Source organism: Giraffa tippelskirchi, chromosome 8 (assembly GCF_054371585.1).
Source record: "Giraffa tippelskirchi isolate mGirTip1 chromosome 8, T2T-mGirTip1v1.2.pri, whole genome shotgun sequence".
In the NCBI taxonomy this organism is placed as follows: Eukaryota; Metazoa; Chordata; class Mammalia; order Artiodactyla; family Giraffidae; genus Giraffa; species Giraffa tippelskirchi.
In genome coordinates, this window is record NC_137282.1 from 124,473,903 (window position 1) to 124,495,588 (window position 21,686).

The 21,686-nt window shown below is 55.9% G+C and overlaps 1 protein-coding gene across 2 annotated transcripts in view; it reads left to right on the plus strand.

Annotated features, from left to right (window-relative positions):
* ITPR3 (inositol 1,4,5-trisphosphate receptor type 3) overlaps positions 1 to 21,686 on the plus strand; it is a 67,907-nt gene that overhangs the window by 13,701 nt on the left and 32,520 nt on the right. For both annotated transcript variants that reach the window (XM_081519911.1, XM_081519912.1), the window contains exons 2-14: positions 1,039 to 1,109; positions 13,344 to 13,465; positions 15,239 to 15,325; positions 15,807 to 15,965; positions 16,150 to 16,248; positions 17,053 to 17,136; positions 17,700 to 17,846; positions 18,043 to 18,138; positions 18,666 to 18,716; positions 18,910 to 19,052; positions 19,946 to 20,045; positions 20,134 to 20,294; positions 20,892 to 21,033. In XM_081519911.1, the coding sequence (XP_081376037.1) occupies positions 1,039 to 1,109; positions 13,344 to 13,465; positions 15,239 to 15,325; positions 15,807 to 15,965; positions 16,150 to 16,248; positions 17,053 to 17,136; positions 17,700 to 17,846; positions 18,043 to 18,138; positions 18,666 to 18,716; positions 18,910 to 19,052; positions 19,946 to 20,045; positions 20,134 to 20,294; positions 20,892 to 21,033 (1,462 nt within the window). The remainder of the gene's footprint in view (positions 1 to 1,038; positions 1,110 to 13,343; positions 13,466 to 15,238; positions 15,326 to 15,806; positions 15,966 to 16,149; positions 16,249 to 17,052; positions 17,137 to 17,699; positions 17,847 to 18,042; positions 18,139 to 18,665; positions 18,717 to 18,909; positions 19,053 to 19,945; positions 20,046 to 20,133; positions 20,295 to 20,891; positions 21,034 to 21,686) is intronic.

Consider the following 21,686-nt stretch of genomic DNA (forward strand, 5'->3'; position numbering starts at 1 on the left):
GAGTTGGTGAGAATTCAGAGGGGGAGGTTGTAAAGTGCTGAGATAGAGCTGGCCTCTGAAATGGTGGGTCGTCATCATCACCATCATTGTGTTAGACGCTTGTGTGGCGATGAAGAATGTTAAATGTGGGAATGGATGGATGGTTGGGTGGGTGTCCTCCAGAGACTCAGGATTAACCCCAGCCAGGACGGAAGGGAGGAACTTCAGGCCCAGGGTGACCACAGCAGAGGGTGTGGAATGGGCCTGACGGAGGCTGGGAAGGTGCAAGGTCTGTTGTCTTGTCTTGGAGCCCCAGAGGCTGTCCCCCCAGTTTGGTGTCTCATAAGTGTTTCTCACTGGGTTGTTTCTAGTCTCTCTCTGCCTGTTTCTTATCTTGTTTATCTTTCTAATTCTGTCTTTTCTGTCTCTCTGTGCCTCTCCGAGTCTCTGTCTCTTGGTCCCCTTCTGTCTACCTCCTCCATCAGCAGTTGCCTTTTCAGGTCTGGGTGGGGTCTCAGGGCCTTGACAGGAGTTACCTGGGCGGTGTGTAACAGCCCAGACTGGCCGCAGACCCCCCAGGACGCAGCTCCAGCTCCAGCCCCAGCCGGGGGGAGGGCGGTGGCAGACTGCATGTGCCTCTGTGCTTTTTGGGGGGGCTCCCCCACCCCCCCAGGGGACCTCGCCTTTTAACAGTGGCACCCGGAAAGGGGGTGACTTGATGGTATGGGATTGTCAGTGATGGAGAGAGAGGTTTCTTTCTTTTTTTTGTAGTTGATTTACAGTGTTGTGTTGATTACTGCTGTACAGCAAGGTGATTCAGTTTTACATGCATACATTCTTTATTTTTTTTTTACATTCTTTTCCATTCCAGTAATTGGATATTGAATGTAGTTCTCTGTGCTCTACAGTAAGACCATGTTGCTTATCCATTCCATATATAAAAGTTTACATCCGCTAACCCCAACTTTCCAGCGGTTTCTCTGGAGGCCTTCCTGGTGCCCTGGGCCGCCTGGGGAGGCGGGCGTCTTCTTTCTGCTGACTCTCTGCCTCGTCCCGCAGGTTGGTGGATGACCGCTGTGTGGTGGAGCCTGCGGCTGGGGACCTGGACAACCCCCCTAAGAAGTTCCGAGGTGAGTCCTCTGCGCCCCCGCCGAGTGCTGGGCGCGGACACAGCCCGGGCCCCGCGGGTGGGTTAGGCTGGGCGCCCGCGGCCCTCACGTGGTTGTCTGTGGAGCCCCCGTCGGCTGAAGGACGCCATCTTGTCAGGGTGGCCTCTCTCTTCACTTTTGTGCCGCCTGGTGAGGGGACTGGACCCCACGGTCCCCCCGGTCCCTCCTCCCAGCCCCGGTCGTGACCATGTCCCCGGCCGAGGTGGCACGGGGGCCTCCTGCCCGAGGGGGCTTGTGCTGCGGGCTCCCTCCAGCTCTGCCGTGTGACTCCGGGCGTCTGCCTCCCCGCTCTGTGCGCCCTGCGGTCCGTGGGCTCCTCCGCCCGCCCCGCAGGCCTGGGCCCTCGTGAGGGTGGGCAGATACCCTGCTGTCCCTGCGCACAGCAGGGGAAGGTGTCATTGTGGCGACTCCCTGTGAGGCTGAGACAGGCAGACGGGTCCTGGGTGTGGTGGGCAGGGTGGCAGCGGGCCAGGACGCGCCGGGCCGTGCCGCCTGTCTGCCCACGAGGCTGCTCCTTGGGGAGAGGTCAGCTGGGATTGTCCCGAGAGGGATGCGGTTCAGGGAGGGAGGGAGCAGGATTCAAGAGGGCCCTGCGGCCTCCTGGGCTGTCTCACTGCCCGCCTCGCCTCTCTGTCGGAGGCGGCAGAAGGGGTCCTCCCAGGCCGCTGGGGGCCCACATCTGCTGTTCTGCTTCCCTCGCATGCCTGCGTGGGGTCTTAGGTCCCCTTTGTCTGGCCCCATCTGGCCACGCTCCCTCACCTTTTCCCGGACCCCCCGGCCCCTCCCTGGTTCCCACCAGCACTGCCGGTGTTCCTCATCTTGATGAAGGTGGAGGTCTCAGGGTGCTCCTGCACGCCACCTGCTTGGACCCGCCCCCGTCCTGAAGTGGGGGGCAGTGACAATCAGGGTGAGGGCGGCTGCACAGCTGGCGCTTTCCTGGAGCCAGAAAGAGGAGAGCTTGCACTTCTGCTCTGGCTGAGTTCTTAGGAAGAGTTTAGGACTGGAGGGCATGGTGAGGGTCCCGAGGCTGGGCCGTGCGGGGTTGGGGAGGGGTCTGGGGCCGACCGGAGGAAGAGAAGGTGGCAGCTTGTCGCTGTGTGGAGTCAGCTGTGCGGCGTGCGGGGTGGTGGTGACGGATAGTGGGGTGTGGTGGACCGGCTTGCCCTGGAGTTCCGGGAGACAGAGTTTGGGCCCAGTTTTTGACAACAAAACCTCTACTTAGCAGAACAAGTGCTCCTTTGACTTCTTGCCCTCCTCCCGCCCCCTCCTTTCTCTTCCTCCTTATTGTCCCAAAGCCCTTGAGCAGGGCCCCCCCCAGCCTCGGGGGCTGCCCCGTGATCCCCGGAGACTCCCGGGGCGCTCAGCCTCCAGCCTCCTTCCTGCCCCCTCTGCCCTTGGCCTGGGTGTCGGGATGAGGCGGGCAGAGGCCCCTCTGGGCCCCCTGGGGCCCTGTGTGGATCTGAGAAGAGCCCACCCTCTGGGACAGGACAGGAGTCCGTGTGACCCCCTGGCTGGCCAGTGTTCGCCAGAGTGTGAGAACCTGGGGTGAGAGACGTGGGTGCAGACCTTTCCAGCTTCGGGACCAGAGTCCCCCCCCACCCAACCCTGGAGCCTGGTCTCTCACTGTTCCCTGTTTCTCCTGCAAACAGCCCTGGAGGGAGACCCCCTCCAGGGTGCGGGGGCCACGGCAGGCATCTAGAACTTGGCCAGAGCTCTCAGGGACGCCGTGTCCTGAGGCCGCCCAGGGGGTGCCTCTCCATGGCTGGGAGCTGCAGTCTCGCCCTCTCTCCCCACGGGGCAGGCACCGCCTTCCCCTGCTGACCCTGGTGGTCCCCAGGCGGGGCGGCCAAGCCCGTGAAGCCCCCACCCGGCCTCCATGGGCCTCTGGTTAGCTCCCTGCTTGTGATCTCAGCTCCGGTACCTTTCAGGGCCGTCCCAAGCCCCGACATGCTCAGGGAATTCTTTCCAGAGCAGGCAGGGCCCCAGGAGGCCCAGGCTGCCGGCGCCGCAGTGTGTCGGGCACCACACACAAGCCCGGCCTCCCTGACCTTCGTCTTGCTGCGGGGGCCTTGGGTTACAGCTCCCCTGAGTCCTGCTCTCCCAGCCGAGGCCGGGTCTGGGCAAGGCCCGTCCCACAGCCCTCTCCTCCTCCATGCTAGGCACGGGAGGCCTAGTGCAGAAGGACGCCTCCCCGTCTCCCTGGGAAGCTCCACGCTCACATCCCCGGCTATGGACAACCCCATGAAGAGTGTAGGGGTCACCTACCGCATCCAGTGGGGGGCAGGTGCTGGGGTGGGGCTAGATGAGGGCACTGCCCTGTGCCTCACACTGGGTGCCCTCCGCCCCCAGGCTCAGGCCTCTGCTCTCCCTGCCCATCTTCCAAGCCCGATTCATTGTTACTTGTATTATGATTAAGGTTCATTTCAGCCACTAAAAAGAAAACGTAAAGAGAAAAACCACACACACCCGCGTGCCCATGGCTGAGCTCAGTCAATCCTTTCTGCCGTGGTGATTTCAGGCCCTCTTCATTTTTTAAAGAGACAGCATCTTATGCCGAAGCCCCCTGCATCTTCCCCGACTTCTCCCCCTCCCCCCACACCAGAAGCAGACCCTCTCAGAAAATGGGGTACCTCATCCAGGGGCCTGTTTTTATGCTTTTGCTGCTTATATGTAGAGACATTTGTACGAGTTATATAGGGTATTCTTTTCCAGTTTTCCGACCCCATATGTTAACAGTAGCCGTCTGTACAAATCTTTCTGCAGTTTTTTCGTGCTGCACTGTTTTGGGGATTCATCTGTATTGATCCCTGTGGCTGTAGTTCATCTGTTTAATTGCTGTGTAATACTCCACTGGAGGAGTCAGCTGCAGTCCTTTATTCGGTTCTGTGTGGTGAACCTTTACTTCCTTTGCATTTTTGGCAGTTGCCAACAATGCTGCAGTGGGCACCCGCGCACACATGTCTCCCTGAGCTCGCAGGCAAGGCTTTCTCGGATGTGTTCCGAGGTGGGGTGACCCCGGTGGGTGGCATCTCTTCTGTCTCTCTAGGAACGGCCCCTGCTGCCTTCCTTGGGGGCTGTGGGCGTCCGCCCCACTCACCCTCAACACACCGTGGGTGCCCTTGCTGCAGCCCCATCCTGGTTTTGTCCTGCTTAAATGTCTTCCAGCCCGCTGGGTGTGAAATGACATCTCACTGTGGTTTTAATTTGCATTCCTCTGACTACTAGTGAGACAGAACATCTTTTCATATGTTTATGGGGTACTTAAAACTTTATTCTTCATCTTTTCTTTTTTTCCTTTTTATAAAAAGGATACAAATACTGACTCTAGGATCCAAATGAGAGCACTGGTGCCCTCTCCTGTCCCCATTTCCAGGGACAGCCCTACTGGCGAATCCAACTAGGTAATTTATTTGCCTGGTTACACCTCAGAACATCGTGCGAACATCCATCAGGAACTTGCTCTCACGCCCTCTCCCATCTCCGTTGTTCCTCTAGGTAACCACTTTCTTCAGTTTCTTCACATCCTCCTGTGGTTCTTCTTGCAAATGCAAACATATATTTAGACTCCTCCCCTTTTTCACACTGAGGTAGCATTGTTTTGGGGGGCCATACCCACAAGGCATTGGTATCCTAGTTCCTCAGCCAGGGATCGGGGTCAAAGCCGTGTCCCTTGCAGTCAAACACTGACCACCAGGGAAGTCCCTGGGGTAGTATTCTATATACTCTGTTCTATATCTTTGCTCTTTTTACTTTGTGAGTCTTGCTGTGGATAGATCCTACTGGAGACCTTTCTATATTAGTAATAGAGATCTTGAACTCTCTTTCCCTTTTTTTTTCCCTTTAAAAACTCATTTGTATCCATATTCCTGGACAACTGTGAAAACTGTTCCTACAGATGATCTAGTTTTAAGCATTTCAAAAATATTTATTTTTTAATTGTGGTGAATAGCTACACAAACTTTACCATCTTATTCAATTTTAAGTGTATTGTGTATTGTACTGTTCAGTCACTAAGTTGTGTCTGATGGACTACAGCACGCCAGGCTTCCCTGTCCTTCACTATCTCCTGGAGTTTGCTCAGTCTCATGTTCATTTAGGCGGTGATGCCATCAAGCCATCTCAATCTCTGTTGTCCCCGTCTCCTTCTGCCTTCAATCTTTCCCAGCATCAGCGTCTTTTCCAATGAGTTGCCTCTTCACATCAGGTGGCCAAATCATTTGGAGCGTTAGCTTCAGCATCAGTCCTTCCAATGAATATTCAGGGTTGATTTCCTTTAAGATTGACTGGTTTGATCTCCTTGCAGTCCAGGAGACTTTCACGAGTCTTCTCCAGCACCACAATTTGAAAGCATCAGTTCTTCGGCACTCAGCCTTCTTTATGGTCCAACTCACATTCATACATGACTACTGAAAAGACCATAGCTTTGACTATGTGGACCTTTGTTGACAAAGTGTACAGGTCATAGAAATTCCATGGCAGTTCAGTGGTTAGGATGCTGTGCTTTTATTGCTGAGGGCCCCTGTTCAATATCTGGTTGGGAAACTAAGATCCTGCAAGTTGCATCGCCTGGCCAGAAAAAAAAAAAAATGGTGTATAGGTGTACAGGTCAGTGGCATTAAGCACTCTCTCATCAGCCATCACCACTGTCCATCTACAGAACTGCTTTTCCTTTGGTAAAAATGAAGCTCTATATCCATTAAATAATAACTCCCCCTTTACACCCCATTCCCCCCCCACCATCTGACTTCCTGTCTCTATGAATCTGATTAGTATGAGTACTTCACATGAGCAGAATCATATAGTATTTGTTCTTTGGGGACTGGCATATCTCACTTAGCCTAATTGCTCCAAGGTTTACCCAGGTTGCAGCCTGGACTTCTGACCCTCCCCCGCCACAGCTCACATAGCTGTCCCTCATGTGGCTCCATTGTAATTTATTTAACCAGTCCCCTTCGATGGGCATATGGCCTGTTTCCAATCTTCAATCTTTACCATTCTCGTCAGTGTTGCTGCTGCAAGACGCTTGTCTCTCGTCACGTTTTTTAAAACTGAGGCTTATGTATTTATTTATTTTTGGCTGTGCTGGATCTTGCTGCTGCACACGGACTTTCCTCCAGTGGCAACACGGGGGTTCTCGTTGTGGTGGCTTCCTTGCTGCGGAACAGAGGCTCAAGGGAGCCCAGGCTTCAGTGGTTGTGGCACACGGGCTCTGTTGCCCCATGGCATGTGGGATCTTCCCAGACCAGGGATCAAACCCGCGTCGCCTGCGTTGGCAGGCAGATTCCTAACCTCTGGACCACCAGGGAAGTCCTCTTGTCGTTTTGTACAAATGTGACTGTGCTGCAGGAATGAAGGTGGGGGTGGTTGTTTTTTAATGAAGGACCAGTGGCGAAATTGCCGAGTCCAAGGGAAGGGACGTCTGTGGGTTCTGATCCAGACCGCAAATTTGCTCTCTGCTGGGGTGGTCCCGTTTAGTGCCTCCCCCAGCAGTGTAACCAGAGAAGGCAAACCCATTCACCCTTTCCATCATTTCTTCTGCTTGCTACCCCAGGCCACCAAATGCTGTGCTTATTCCAGGAGAGTTTTGCTCACTTGGCCCATCCCTCCACTTTCTCCCCTCCCCCAGCCCCAGCAGCATCCTGCGGCTGGTGTAGATTCTCCACTGTCACCTCTATAAGCCACGGTCACACCTTTATTTCTCATCCCATCAGCTCCTACAGTGCTTGCCTGGTATGCACCTTCTACCAGCCACGCACCCTTTAAGTTTTACATTGTTAAGGCTGAATAAGCTTTGCATTCTCTGCTGTAACCACAGTGGAGTGTTCTATAAGTTGAGTCTAAATGTTAAAGATTAGAAACAGGTGTTGACGTGATTTATACAGAGCGTATGCATAATTGTGGCTGCGTAACTATTCCCTGTGCTCTGTTCTCGTCTCGAATCCCCTGCTAGTGCTTTTCAACCTTGGCTGAGCAGAAGAACCATTTGGGATTGGGGGTGCCGGTGGGGTGTGTCTTTAAAAATGCATTTCTCTAGGCTTCACCCACTGCCCAGATCTGTGGGGGACCTGAGAGTTTGTGTTTTTTAAATCTCCCAACTCCCCAGGATGATTCTACGCAGTGGTTTTTGGAGTGTTACATACCATAGTCAGGAGGAGAAGGGGACGACAGAGAACAAGATGGTTGGATGGCATCACCGACTCAGTGGACATGAGTTTGAGCAAGCTCCAGGAGATAGTGAAGGACAGGGAAGCCCAGCGTGCTGCAGTTCATGGGGTCGCAAAGAGTCAGACACGACTGAGTGACTAAACAACAACAGTCAGTTTCCGGGAATGTCAGTTGATTTTATTTAATAAATGAATATCCTCTTGTCTGTAACCTCACCAGCCCTAGGCCCGGCACCCCTGGTCCATGCCCAAGCACACAGTCCTTACTGTAGGAAACCTCCCTGGACCCTGACTTTTCTTTGGCCTTTGATGCTGCTGCTCCTGTGAGGGTCCAGTCCCCTGCTGCCCTTACACCTTTCCTTCTCTCCGCCCTTCTGCCCTGCAGTCTGGTGAAAAGGAGGGTTCTGGCCCCTCCTGGGTTTGGGCAGGGCCACCTCTGGGCAAAGAGCGGAGCAGAGTGAAAGCATGGAGATGTGCGTAGGGGTGAACCTCAGCATTAATTTATTTATTCATTTTACCTTTTGCTCTGCGGGGTCTTTGTTGCTGTACACGGGCTTTCTCTAGTTGTGGTCAGTGGGGGCTACTCTCTAGTTGCAGAGCACAGGCTCTCGGGCATGTGGGCTTTATTAATTGCGACTCAAGGGCTCAGTAGTTGTGGTGCCTGGGCTTAGTTGCCCCGCGGCATATGTAATCTTCCTGGACCAGGAATCGAACCCGTGTCCCCTGCATTGGCAGTCAGATTCTCAACAGCTGGACCACCAGGGAAGTCTCCCACAAACATTTTAGTGGGCTCAAGTCATTCATTCATTCAATAAGCATTTTTTTTTAATTTGCATTTCTCCTCTGTTTTTTAAACCATTTAAAAAATTGATGTATAGTTAGTTTACAATGTTGTGATAGTTTCAGATGTATAGCAAAGTGATTCAGTTATATATACATATGTATGTGTATATATGGGTTTCCCTGGTGGCTCAGACAGCAAAGAATCTGCCTGCAATGTAGGAGACCTGGGTTCGACCCTGTGTGGGGAAGATCCCCTGGAGAAGGGCATGGCAACCCACTCCAGTTTTCTTGCCTGGAGAATTCCATGGACAGAGGAACTTGATGGGCTAAAGTCCATGGGGTCGCAGAGTCGGACACAACTGAGCGACTAACACGATACACTATGTGTATGTATATATATTCTTTTTCAGATTCTTTTCCATTATAGACTATTGTAAGCTATTGAATATAGGTCCCTGTGCTTTTACAGTAGATCCTTGTTATTTGTCTTCTTTGTGTATAGTAGTGTGTGTATGTTAATCCCAGTCTCCTAGTTTGTCTCTCCTCCCACCCCAGTCATCACTAACCTCACTAACCCCTTCTGGTAACCTTCACTTTGTTTTCTGTATCTGTGGATCTCTTTCTGTTTTATAAATAAGTTCATCTACATCACTTTTTTAGATCTGTATATGTGATATCATATGGTATTTATATTTCTCTTTCTGACTTCACTTCAATATGATAATCTCTAAGTCCATCCATGTTGCTGTAAATGGCATTTTTTTAAATTGCTGACTGATATTCCATTGTGTATATATACCACACCTTCTTTAGCCATTCATGTGTAGATGGACATTTAGGTTGATTCCATGTCTTGGCTATTGTAAATAATGCTGCTGTGAACATTGGGTGCATATATCTTTTTGAATTAGAGTTTTCTCCTAAATATGCCCAGGAGTGGGATCAACAAGCATTATATGTTATGTATTGTGGGCAAGGCTCTAAGGGAGGATCTGTGTAAGAGAAAAAGACAAATTTGACAAGTACTAGGTAGCAAGTTTCCAGGAAAGATAAAGAGGAATCGGGAGCAGGGAGGGATCACTTCTGGCGTCAAGTCTCCACTGGGATGCTCCAGGGCAGCCTGTGTTCTTCAGATCCAGGTTCTGACGCCTTGTGGGCCGTTAAGTCCCTGTCATGGGGTCAACCATCCTTCAAAGAATGGGATAGAATAGCATTAGGATGCATCTCTTGATTCATCCAGTGAGTTTTAAATGTGAAGCTTTTTTATTTCTAGAAATTCTATCTGGTTCTTTTTCTGCTGTGTCACATTTTATCAGTTCAGTTTAGTTCAGTCACTCAGTCGTGTCCAACTCTTTGCGACCCCATGAACCACAGCACGCCAGGCCTCCCTGTCCATCACCAACTCCCGGATGCCACCCAAACCCATGTCCACTGAGTCGGTGATGCCATCCAACCATCTCATCCTCTGTCATCCCCTTCTCCTCCTGCCCTCAATCTTTCCCAGCATCAGGGTCTTTTCAAATGAGTCAGCTCTTCGCATCAGGTGGCCAAAGTATTGGAGTTTCAGCTTCAACATCAGTCCTTCCAATGAACACCCAGGACTGATCTCCTTTAGGATGGACTGGTTGGATCTCCCTGCAGTCCAAGGGACTCTCAAGAGTCTTCTCCAACACTACAGTTCAAAAGCATCAATTCTTTGGTGCTCAGCTTTCTTTATAGTCCAACTCTCACATCCATACATGACCACTGGAAAAACCATAGCCTTGACTAGACGGACCTTTGTTGGCAAAGTAATGTCTCTGCTTTTTAATATGCTGTCTAGGTTGGTCACATTTTATAGTTTCCTGTTTCTCTACGGAGATCCTCACGCTTTCCTTGATTGATTTAAGCAGAGTTTTACAGATGATGGCTCTGTCTGAAGTCTGTTTCTAGTGTCTTGTTTTGTGGGTTTGTTTTCTCTCGTGGCGTCTGGCTCCCAGGAATTCCTGGTATCTTTGACTGTATATGGGTCATTGCATTTGAACATCTGGTCTGAGGGGTTGTGGACTAGGATGACGGTATCTTCTTCCCGAGAGGGCATGGATATCCTGTCCCCAGATTCCTGGGGACACTGCCTGTCCAAGACTCAAGCCTGAAGCCAAGCTTGAGTTTGGGGTTCCTGGCACCATCCAAGGGACTCCGTGGGGCCCTAGTTCTGGGAAGGAGCTGTTCTCTGGGGTCAACCCATGCTGGGGGTGTAGCCCTGTGAGGTTCCAGCTTTTAAAGGGAGGGTCTCCTGTTATACTTCCCACCTTCCCTGGGCCTGGGCTTGAATATCTGTCTTGTCACCTGGCAAAGCCGTCCAGGTAAGAGTTCGTGTTCTCTGGACTCAACAAATGCCCAGTAAAGTTGCTTGGGTGTTTACATACCTCCTTGGTTTCCCTTTTGATCTTCTGTTCTGGCTGGACGACCCCTCACTCAGTTCTTGGCATGTGCTAAGTTGCTTCAGTCGTGTCCGACTCTTTGTGACCCTGCAGACCATAGCCTGCCAGGCTCCTCTGTTCATGGGGTTCTCTGGGCAAGAATACTGCAGTGGGTTGCCATGCCCTCCTCTGGCGATCTTCCCCACCCAGGGATCGAACCTGCATCTCTTATGTCTCCTGCATTGGCAGGCAGCTTCTTTACCACTGAACCACCAGGGAAGCCCCTCTCAGTTCTTTAAGAAGTCTTAAAATAACACACATTTGAAAAATCTGGTTGCTTTCATCGTTTTCTGGTGAGGTGGGTCCAGAATGGATTATAACCAGGGTTCTCTGCCCTGTCAGGCCTAGAGCCTACTCATCACCTCCAGGGACAGGAAGTCCTCATTTGTTTCTTGAAACGGTGACCCCTCAATCTCTTTCCTCGGTGAGTCGGGTCAGAAGAGTGAGATCTCTCCCTTCAGGCGCCTGGGGCAGTGTCCGTCTCCCCTCCTTTTCTCCCCTGTGCTTTGGGTGTGGCGGGGGTCAGCTGGGTGGGGAGGGGCGGGTTGCACCCCATCACCAGGGCCGTGGGCTTGCGGCCCTCCCCGGCTCCAGGCTCACTCAGGGACTGGACTGCCCCCTCCTGTCTAAGCAGACCAGCCAGCCAGACTCAGAGCCTCCCTTTAATATTATAAAGTGGAATTAAAAAACAAGACAATCTATTCATATGCATATTTATGTAATATAAAATGGGGGGCGTCTAGGGCCAGGATCTGAGTGAGCCTGGAGCCCGGGGCGGGGGGGAGGTTTGCGGGTAGGGAACAGGGACAGTGTAATGCCCCAAGCATGACAAGAGAAAAAGAAGGACAACAATGATAAGCAAGTAATACACAGATTTTAGAAGGAAATCTTGAGCACAACTAGAAGACTCGAGGCAGCAGTCAGAGCTGGCCTCTGAAGCACGAGTACTGTGGCCGCAAATGCAGATGGTGGGTGCAGCCATATGATACCTTCTCTGAAACAGCACAAATTTCCCTGTGAGGTTTGAACAACACAGAGGACAACACAGATCCCTGTTTGTATCAGAGTTGCATTCCTGGAAAAGTCAGTGTTTGCTAAAAGCATGCAAAAAAGACTGTTTCTGCACACCACGCTGGGCCCAGAGCGCGCCTGCAGCCGTCCTCCTGTGAGTGGGTGGGACCCCTGTGTGTTAGGGCGCTGGCGCCTAGCATTCCTGTCCTGCCCACTACAGGCTAGCTGTGACCTCACTGATTGGGACAATAAAAATCTCCACCTCCCATTTCTAAAACACCCCACCCCCCCAACTCCTACTGGGAACTATAATGTGGTGACCAGGGGACAGGAGCCCTGAAAATTCCCATTTAGCCTGGAGAAGCAGGAGGACTTCCTGGAGGAGGTGACACCCCAGCTTCTTGAAGGTTGGGCAGAACCCTGTGAAGACATACTCTGTGCAAAGAACTGAGTGTTTCTGAAGTGACGCCCTCTCATGCTGGTGGTACCAGGGTGGGCGAGTGAGGGCAGCCCTTGGTGGCTCCATCTGCCTGTGGAATTGTCCTTTTTCCCTGCTGTCAAGGAAGTTCTGTGTTCTCTGAACTTTGCCTCACTTGGTTTCCCTTCCTGATGACCAGGGGGCTCTGCCTGCTTGTGGGCTAGGTGGAAAAAACCCAGTTTTGCTTTTAGTTTCCGGGGGCTGTAGGACTAGCTTTGACCAGAGTGGGGACATAGCCTTCCCTTAGAGGGTAGCGGGAGGGGCCTGACGGTGGGGGCACCCCGTCTCTGTGATCTGCCTCCCCGGGGGTCCTGTCTGGGTTCCCAGCATAACCGTCTTCCTCCTATATTGCTGCCGATCGGGGAGGTACAGCACTGCAGCCTGAGAGGGGTCTTAGAGGCCATGAGCTCGATTCTGTGCTTTCCTGGGACTCCCTCCTGTGATGGAGAGCTCACTGCCTCACAGCATGGCCTATGGTATTGTCAGACAGGCCCTGTCCCCATGCCAGCGTTTCATAGCACCCCAAATCCTTCCGTCTCTTCCCACCACACTTTAGGGTTTTCCAACTCATGCCTCCTTTCCATAGGTAGGAAAATCTTAACATTCTTTCTGGAGTTTGGGCTTATGAAAATCATTGACGTATCTAGTTCCAAAATAAAAACCAGCTAATAAAGAACATATTTCTGGAATTTTAACTGGCTCTGTCCTAGGTTGAATTCGCTAGAAGCAGAGCCTACAGTGGGAGATTTATGAAGAAGGGGTCCCAGGTGGAGTATCAGGGAGCCTCGCTGCTACAGGGCCGGGACCAGCCGAGCAAGGAGGTGGTTTCAGGAGAAGAGAGGCCTCAGGTTGATCCCACAGGGATCAACAGACAGTCTCCTCCTCCTACCGTGGCGTGGAGGCCACCTCTGGGATGGGGGATGTATTGATAACTTCCCAGGCAACTGTGGGGGCCAGAGAGGGATGCTGCTGTGAACTGTCAGCCGCCAGAGTACAAAACCTGGACCCAGACCTAAGGGCTTCTGATAAACCTCCCGTGGGGAAGAGGGCATGCGTCCGCCCCCAGGTGAGGTCCTGTTCTCAGACCTGCTTCCTGGTCCCTCCATTCTACTCAGCACGATCCGGGATGTTTCGGGTTCTCCAGGGGTCTTCTGACACTGCCTCTTCACCCCAGTGGGGCCAGGGGCAGTGGTGGGGGGCAGAGCAGAGGCGGGATTTGCGGGCAGGGCTGCTGGCTGGAGTCTTCCCGGAGCCCCGCGTGAACCGATCTCCCTCCTTCTGCCCCCCACCCCGCCAGACTGCCTCTTCAAGGTGTGTCCCATGAACCGCTACTCGGCCCAGAAGCAGTACTGGAAGGCCAAGCAGACCAAGCAGGACAAGGAGAAGATTGCTGACGTAGTGCTGCTGCAGAAGTTACAGGTCTGAGCGTGAGGGTGTCCACTTGCCCGTGTGTCTCACAAACCCAGGCACATGCACAGGGCTGCCGCTCACCAGAGCCGACAGGGCCTAGTGGCCGAGTCCTGTGGTTTGACCCATTCGGCCAGAGACTGGTGTGTGTCGCTGCGAGGGAGGTGGGGGGTCTGAGCCCTGCCAGAGGCCCACTCATCCACCCCTCTGTGCCAGTTAGAGGCAGGCGTCTCCTCCTCCAGGCCGGTGCAGCCCTGTCCCAGGACCCGTGGCTCAGTGAGCTGTGGACTGCCTTCAGCGGGTCTTAGCTAGGTCTTCAGCGGGACATCGTAGTGCAGTGAGAAACCTGGGCATCTGTGCATGGAGTTACTGGGCTTCTAGAGAAGTGGTTTCAGCAAACCTGATTTGAGAACTCAGTCTTAACCTCTCCCCTCATTCTGTAGAGTTGGAGCCTGGGGCCCTTCAGGGGACTAGGCCGTTGTGGCCATCCTACGAGTTGGCACAGGGCTTAGATGGTCCCTGAGTCTCTGGCTGATGATGTTGTATGGTGTGAGGGCCTGGTGGTGGCTCTCAGGCCTCTCAGTTCATATCCTGGGTGTTCTCTCCAGACCAAGCTCAGGGCCCTCAGGGCAGTCCCCATGGAAGCGAGTGTGGGAGGTTTAACCGTGGTCAGCAAGGTTGTAGCATGCTGATGGGACCCTCCCCTGGGCCTGGGGTCCCACCCCCTCCTACCACCAGGCCGGCCTTGTTTCTAGTATCCCCTTCCCCCAGGAGGTGGGTGTGGAATGGGAAAAGAGAGGGCCTGCCCCACAGCTGTGAGCCGTGCTGGAAAGAGGGGGCTGGGTGAGCTCTGTTTTACGCAAGACCATCTTCACCCCCTCTGGGGGCTGTGGCAGGCTTTTTACCTGCTGCTGCCGCAGGCCCAGGCTAGGCTGTGGGTCTGGCAGGGTGTGCGGCATTCACGCATGTGCAGATCCTCAGCACCGCATGTGGTCACACACCCAGGCACTGAGGTTTGTGCAAAGTCACGTGGTACCTGGCACGGCACCCCTGCAGCCACCCTCCCACCAGGCCTGAGGCCCAGATAACGGGACTGAGGAGATGGAAGGGGCAGAGGGACCACTGCTTTCAGAGAGAGCTGGTCTGATGGAGGAGATAGCGCCCCCCCGACAGGACCCCCCCCCCCAGTCTGATGGAGGAGGCAGCTTCCAGGCAAATGGGATAGAAGAGCCTAAAAAGGTGTCCTTAATGGGAGGCAAACCAAATCCTGGAGGACTGGAGCTGGATCCTTCAGAGTTGGATGTGGCCCGTCAGGGAAGGCTCCCTGGAGGCGGTGGGCTGGGAGCACATGCAGTGCTGGGGAGGGAGAGTCTCAGAGGAGAGGGAGGAGGAGAAGGACGTGGTGCCCAGCACACCTGCAGGGCTGGGCCAGGGGTCCTGAGTTGGGGCCCCAGGACTCTGGTGTGACGGGGAGGAGGCCCAGCCTTAGGTTATCTGCTGGGGGTGTGGGGACTGTAGGGGGCTCAGTGGTCTGTTGGCTGCCCCCCGCCAGAATGAGGTGGTGGGAAGGGGGCAGAGAGGAGGGACCTAGTGCCCTGGGCTGCCTGCTGTGTGCCCAGGCTGCCCCTCTGCACTCTGAGCCTCATTCTCCCATAGGCAGCGGGAGGAACAGGGCAGATGGCCCTGGGCGGGCAGGGTGCAGTGGCAGGACCTGTGGGTGAGGGGAGTCGTGCCCCTCCAGAGCGGGCTTCCGGGCCTGCCCTCCACCGTGGCGTGTGTCTGCAGCACGCGGCCCAGATGGAGCAGAAGCAGAACGACACGGAGAACAAGAAGGTGCACGGGGACGTCGTGAAATATGGCAGCGTCATCCAGGTGCGGGGCGGGCAGGTGTGGGCGGAGGGGCGCCACCCGGCCGGCCTGTGGGACCGACTGCCTGCCGCCTCTGCGTTTGCCGGTGCTTGTAAGCCGTGTCCACAGATGTGTGTGTGTGTGTTCAGCACGGTGGTCACCAGCGCAGGGTCTGGAGCGCCAGGGGCCGGGCTCACGTCGTGGGTCTGTGGCCTGGGCGAGTTGCTTCCCCTCCCTGGACCTCTGTTTTCCCCATCCGGATGATCAGGCCAGCGATAGTCAATACTTTTCTCTACTTGTTACAGGATTATGGGAGCTAATACGAGTACGGTGTCTAGAGCAGCGCTTTTATGTGTGATCACCTGGGTGCCAGACTGGGTGTGGTGTGTGTGCGCATGCAGTCGTGTTTGTGTGTTTGCGTCCTGTGTGTCCAAGGGTCCTGTGCACCCCCTGCTCTGATGGGCCGGCCTCCTGGGGTGACCTCACCCCCTCCCTGCCCCCCCAGCTCCTGCACATGAAGAGTAACAAGTACCTGACTGTCAACAAGCGGTTGCCGGCCCTGCTGGAGAAGAACGCCATGCGGGTGACACTGGACGCCACGGGCAACGAGGGCTCCTGGCTCTTCATCCAGCCCTTCTGGAAGCTGCGGAGCAACGGGGACAATGTGAGGATGGCCTGGGGGGCGGGCCTTGCTGGAGGCCACAGGCTGCAGCTCTGGGGGTCTTCTACAGGGTCCTTGGCGGGGGGCTGCACGAGCCCAGGCCCGTTTCTTAGGGGGCAGAGTGACCAGAGAGAAGCCCGGGGGCCCGGCCTTCCGCACCCTCACCCTGCTCCATCGGTCCCCGTAGGTGGTTGTGGGGGACAAGGTGATCCTGAACCCTGTCAACGCCGGGCAGCCTCTGCATGCCAGCAATTACGAGCTCAGCGACAATGCGGGCTGCAAGGAGGTGAGCGGGGAGGGGGAGAGAGAGGTGGGCTGAGGTAGGCTGGGACCTGGGACGTATTACAGGAGGGCCTGCACCTGACCACACATCTCTCCAGCAACAAAATCTAAACTATGAGACTAAGCGTAACAGCATGCATTCACAGTGGGGGCAATTAAGAATGGTAGGATGCAAAAAGGCCAAGAACCCACTGCTGTTTCTGAGATAGTGGGAGCGAAAGCCAGGTACTGTGCGTGATTGCTGCACGAGGCACCACCAGGGGGGCGGGCAGGCCGCCTAAGCCACGCCTCTGGCTCGGCCCCTGGAGCCACCCCCACTGTCACCCTTTAAAAGAAGAGCTAGCAGGGCACCTGGGGCTTGCTTTTGCTCCCTAGGGCTGCAACGTGAATCCTGCTAAAGCCTTGTCTGAACTGGTTGTCTGGCCTCTTATTAATTTCTGTTGATTAAAGAGTCCAAGCACCCTGGTTGGTAGTCCCGTTGGGCTGACCCCCGCAGTGGAGGAGTGTCTACACCCCCTCCCCGCAGGGTTGCTCCCTCTGGTCCTGTCTACCGCTGGAGGGGCTGGGTGGGCCTCCCCGACCCCCTTGCTGTCTCCCAGCGTCTGCCCACATTCTCCACCCCACAGGGTGGCCGCCCCAGGGCAGTGGGGCTGGGGTCTGGGGGCCCTGGCTGGGAGCAGACACCCCCTCACTGCGCTCATTACTGGGGGCTGGGCTGGTCTCCCCTCCCCCGCTCTGGGCCTTCAGCCCCGGCCCCTCCCCAGGGGCTGGGGGCCTGCCCGGGTCATAGGTCTCTCTGCTTCCTCAGGTCAACTCTGTGAACTGCAACACCAGCTGGAAGATCAACCTGTTCATGCAGTTCCGGGACCACCTGGAGGAGGTGCTGAAAGGGGTAAGGACTGGGGACACCCCTTCCCCTGCTGCCCCGCCCGCCCTGGGTCCCCCTGCCTGCACCCGCCTGCCAGGCACCCGGCTCTGCTCCCTGTCTGGCCCCCGCTCCACGCACCCCCTTCTCTGGCTCCACAGCCCCTCCAGCCCCCCACCCCGCAGGGTCGTCCCCAGCCGCCCTGGCTGACCTCTTCTCCGTCTCTGGCCTCGCACCCCCTGCTCCATCCTCTCCCAGTCCTGGCTGTGCTCACTTTGTTTTCTGGGAAGGGGGTGGGGGTGCAGTCCTCTGAGCGCTCTACACCCTCACCCACGCCTCTCCACAGTTCTGGCCCAGGCCCCCTACCCTCTGCCCCGCGCCCTCTCTGGCAAGGACGCCAGGCTGCCCGGTCAGGGCCTGTGCCTGCCAGGGTGGGCGCTCGGACACGCAGGGTTCCCCTGGCCGTGGCCGCCCTCTGCGGGGGTGGGCTGGGGCTCCGTGTGCCTGCTGGCTCTGGAAGGCATCGGAGACGGGTGGGCTCGCCCGCCGGGAGGGTCCCTGGCCGCCCTGAGCCCACGGCCCGCCTGCAGGGAGATGTGGTGCGGCTGTTCCACGCGGAGCAGGAGAAGTTCCTGACGTGCGACGAATATAAGGGCAAGCTGCAGGTGTTCCTGCGTACCACGCTGCGCCAGTCAGCCACCTCGGCCACAAGCTCCAACGCCCTCTGGGAGGTGGAGGTCAGAGCCCCACTTCCGGCCCTGGGCTCTCTGCCCCAGCCGGGTGGGAGGTCACCCCCCCACACACACACTCAGCGTCTGTGTCTCCTCTGAGCCCCTCCGCAGCCAAGGGGCCAGAGAGGATCACAGAGCCACCCACCCAGAGCCCTCCAGGCCTGCAGTGTTCTTCCCACCCATTTCTTCCTGCCTCACCCAGGTGGTCCACCATGACCCGTGCCGTGGAGGAGCTGGCCACTGGAACGGCCTCTACCGCTTCAAGCACCTGGCCACGGGCAACTACCTGGCTGCTGAGGTGGGTGGGGAGGCATAGGGCATCCTGGGAGCCCTGGCCTAGCATGCACGAGCGTGTGTGCCTGGCACATGCCTACACGCAGACACACGTGTGTCTGTGGACCCTGGTGTATTTGTGCTCATTTATCTGTTTAACCAGTATTTGTAGTCATGCACGGGTGATGATAAGTCTCACGGGTAGGATGAGGCCCCTGGTCTGTGCTAGCAGCTGTTCTAGGTCCTGGGGCTACAGCAGTGAGCCCGACCCCCAGCCCTGGTGGAGCTTACATCCCACATCCGTCTGTCCGTCACGCACGGGCTTGTGTGTATCGGGAGGGGTGTGTGTGTGTACGTCCATCTGTCCAGCTGTGGGTCTCTGGAGGGCAGTGATCTTGTTGGTGCATCTTCCAGGACTGGCATGAGTCCTGAGGTTGGGCTGGGCACCCCTGGGAGGGTAGGGGCTGCCTGCCCCAAACCCAGGGTCATATGTGGACATTGTTTTGGAACGGAGATCATGTGGATAGCTCCCCATCTTGAATCTCTGAGCAGGAGAACCCCAGCTACAAGGGTGACACCTCTGATCCCAAGACAGCAGGCACGGTGAGGACCGGAGGAGGGTTCAGGGGCCGGGGAAGGGTGACCGTGCGCGGCTCCGGGGTGAGAGGGTCAGGAGGCCATGAGACCCTGGGAAGTGGGCTGGAGGGAGAAGCCCTCTCGGGTGGGATCCTGAGTGGTTTCCGGGGGCCTGAGAGGAGGGAAGAGCTCCTGCCTGAGTCGAGGTCCCTGCCCCCAGGGCACCCAGGGCCGCACAGGTCGCCGGAACGCTGGGGAGAAGATCAAGTACCGCCTGGTGGCCGTGCCCCACGGCAATGACATCGCTTCCCTCTTCGAGCTGGACCCCACCACGCTGCAGAAGACCGACTCTTTCGTGCCCCGGTGGGTGGGCGCTGTGTGCCTGGGGTTGGGGAGTGTTGCCTGGGCTGGTATCTGGACCCCCAGTACCCCCTGCTCCTCTGTCCTTCCTTGCATGACCCGTCCCTCTGGAGATCCAGATCCGAGGCAGCTGTAGGCAGCTCACCACTGCCGAACTTGGCATGTGCCAGGCCGAGGACCCGCACCCTGGGTGCTGCCTTCTCTCCAGCGTTCTTTACAGCCAGTCGGCCTGGGGCTCAGGACACATTGGGTGCAGAGGATGGACTCCCTGACCTTTAAGGTCCTCCAACCTGGAGATTTTAGGATGGAACATCAGGAAGCTTCCTGGATGTCAGTCAGGCTTTAACATTGACCTCAGGCAGCTGACTCAGTCACTTGGCCCCGACATCCTCACCTGTGTAGTGGGATTATCGAGTTACCCATCAAAGGGCTGATGAGAGGATTAACCAATCCTTATCTGCAACTTGAGGCCAGATGTATTTGGAGGTTTAGATTGTTTTTCATTTTGAAAGGTAATTGTGTTTCACAATCAAAGACATGACTATTTCTGATGCGAGACGCAGGCATGTTGACACTGAATGGGATAAATAGTGTAAATAACCTCATGTGTCCAAATGAATCTGGGTCCTGAGCTTGCACGCGTACCTGGGCTCTTGGAACATTTGGGTCTGGGGAGAGCGGGCGAGGTGTGAGGGCCTGGGAACTCACGGCAGTTAGTGCAGGGCCTGGGGTCTCTCTCCTCTGGCTCCCCACCTGGGGGGCCGGGCGTCCCTGGCCCGCGGCCACTGGCTGTGGAGGCAGGAGGAAGACGCAGGGCAGCGAGGGCTAGAGCCAGCAGACGGCCGGGAGGAGGAGCTGCGACCCGCTCCCTGTGCTCGGCCCCGTCCCCCTTGCAGGAACTCTTACGTCCGGCTGCGGCATCTCTGTACCAACACCTGGATCCAGAGCACCAACGTGCCCATTGATGTCGAGGAGGAGCGGCCCATCCGGCTCATGGTGTGGGCTCTGGGGGCAGGCTGGGGCCAGGGGCCGGGCTGGGGCCCAGGGTGGTCCCTGGAGGCCCTGCTGACCTGTGTCCCTGCAGCTGGGCACCTGCCCCACCAAGGAGGACAAGGAAGCCTTTGCCATCGTGTCGGTTCCTGTGTCCGAGATCCGAGACCTGGACTTCGCCAACGACGCCAGCTCCATGCTGGCCAGCGCCGTGGAGAAGCTGCATGAGGGCTTCATCAGCCAGAATGACCGCAGGTGGGCCGTAGGGACAGGGTTCCAGGGGTTCCCCAAGAGCCTTCGTCCTCCTGGGGTCGACATCTCATGGACGAAGGCGTCAAAGCAGAAGCCGGACAGGGTGGCGGGGTGACGGGCGGGGACCTGCCGGGCGCTGGCTGACTTTGGGCTGCAGGCTCACTGCTCACATACTCTGTAAGAACCAGCTCTGTGCGGGAGTCTTCATTCCCCCTGTTTCACCCATGGTGGGATTGAGGCGCAGAGAGGTTCAGAGACTTGACCGTGGTCACACAGCTAGTCAGTGGCAGGCAGGATGGAAATGCAGAGCCCTTTGTACCCACGTGTGCCCTGCTGGTTTTTCTCCAGGTTGGAGTGTCCTGGGATTCTCTGTCTAGAGGGCACTTTGGAATCCAGGGTGGATGGGGGCAGGGGTGTGCGTGGACAGCAGCTCAGGGTGAGACTGGGAGAGAAGTGAAAGGCAGGTGTCAGGCTGTGTGCTGTGATGGCAGGGCTGGCATGTGGGGAAGGGCTGGTGGCCCCCAGGGGCATGTCAGGGGGTCCTCGGGGTGCCCAGGCTCAGCCCTTCACACTCCTCTTGCCTGGTGTCCCTTTGTGAAGGTTTGTTATCCAGCTGCTGGAGGACCTGGTGTTTTTCGTCAGTGATGTCCCCAACAATGGGCAGAACGTGCTGGACATCATGGTCGCCAAGCCCAACCGCGAGCGGCAGAAGCTGATGAGAGAGCAGAACATCCTCAAACAGGTGGCCGAGCACGCGTGGGGCTGGGCGGGCTTGGGGAGGGCCGGTGGCCAGTGAGCAGGACGTCTTTTTTTTTTTTTTTTTTTTTAATATATGTGTGTATTCTCTTTGTTTTTGGTGGTGCTGGGTCTTTGCTGCTGTGCATGGGCTTCTCCTCGGGCTGGCTTCCCTTGTCGCGGAGCACGGGCTCTGGGGCGTGCGGGCCTCAGTGGTTGCAGCTCCTGGGCTCTAGAGCACAGGCTCAATGGTTGCGGCGCACGGGCTTAGCTGCTCCACAGCATGTGGGGTCTTCCCAGATCAGGGATCATACCCGTGTCTCCTGCATTGGTAGGCAGACTCTTTACCACCAAGCCACCAGGGAAGCCCCCCAGGACATCTTTTTGACATGAGCTTGCCTTTTCACGTCTCCAGCTGAGCTGTGGTCTCCCTGCTGTTTTCTCATCACTTCTTTAAACATTTAAAAAAAATTATTATTATTTTTTAAAAAATTTGAGGTGTGGTTGATCTCCTCACCTCTTAAAATAAGTATTTATTGCACTCTTAACCATGTGCCAGGCTCCACCCTTAGTGCCCTGCATGAATCACCTCATTTAATCCTCCCAACCCGGGGGAAGTCTTATTAATGATTATCCCCATTTTACCCTCGAGGCATACAG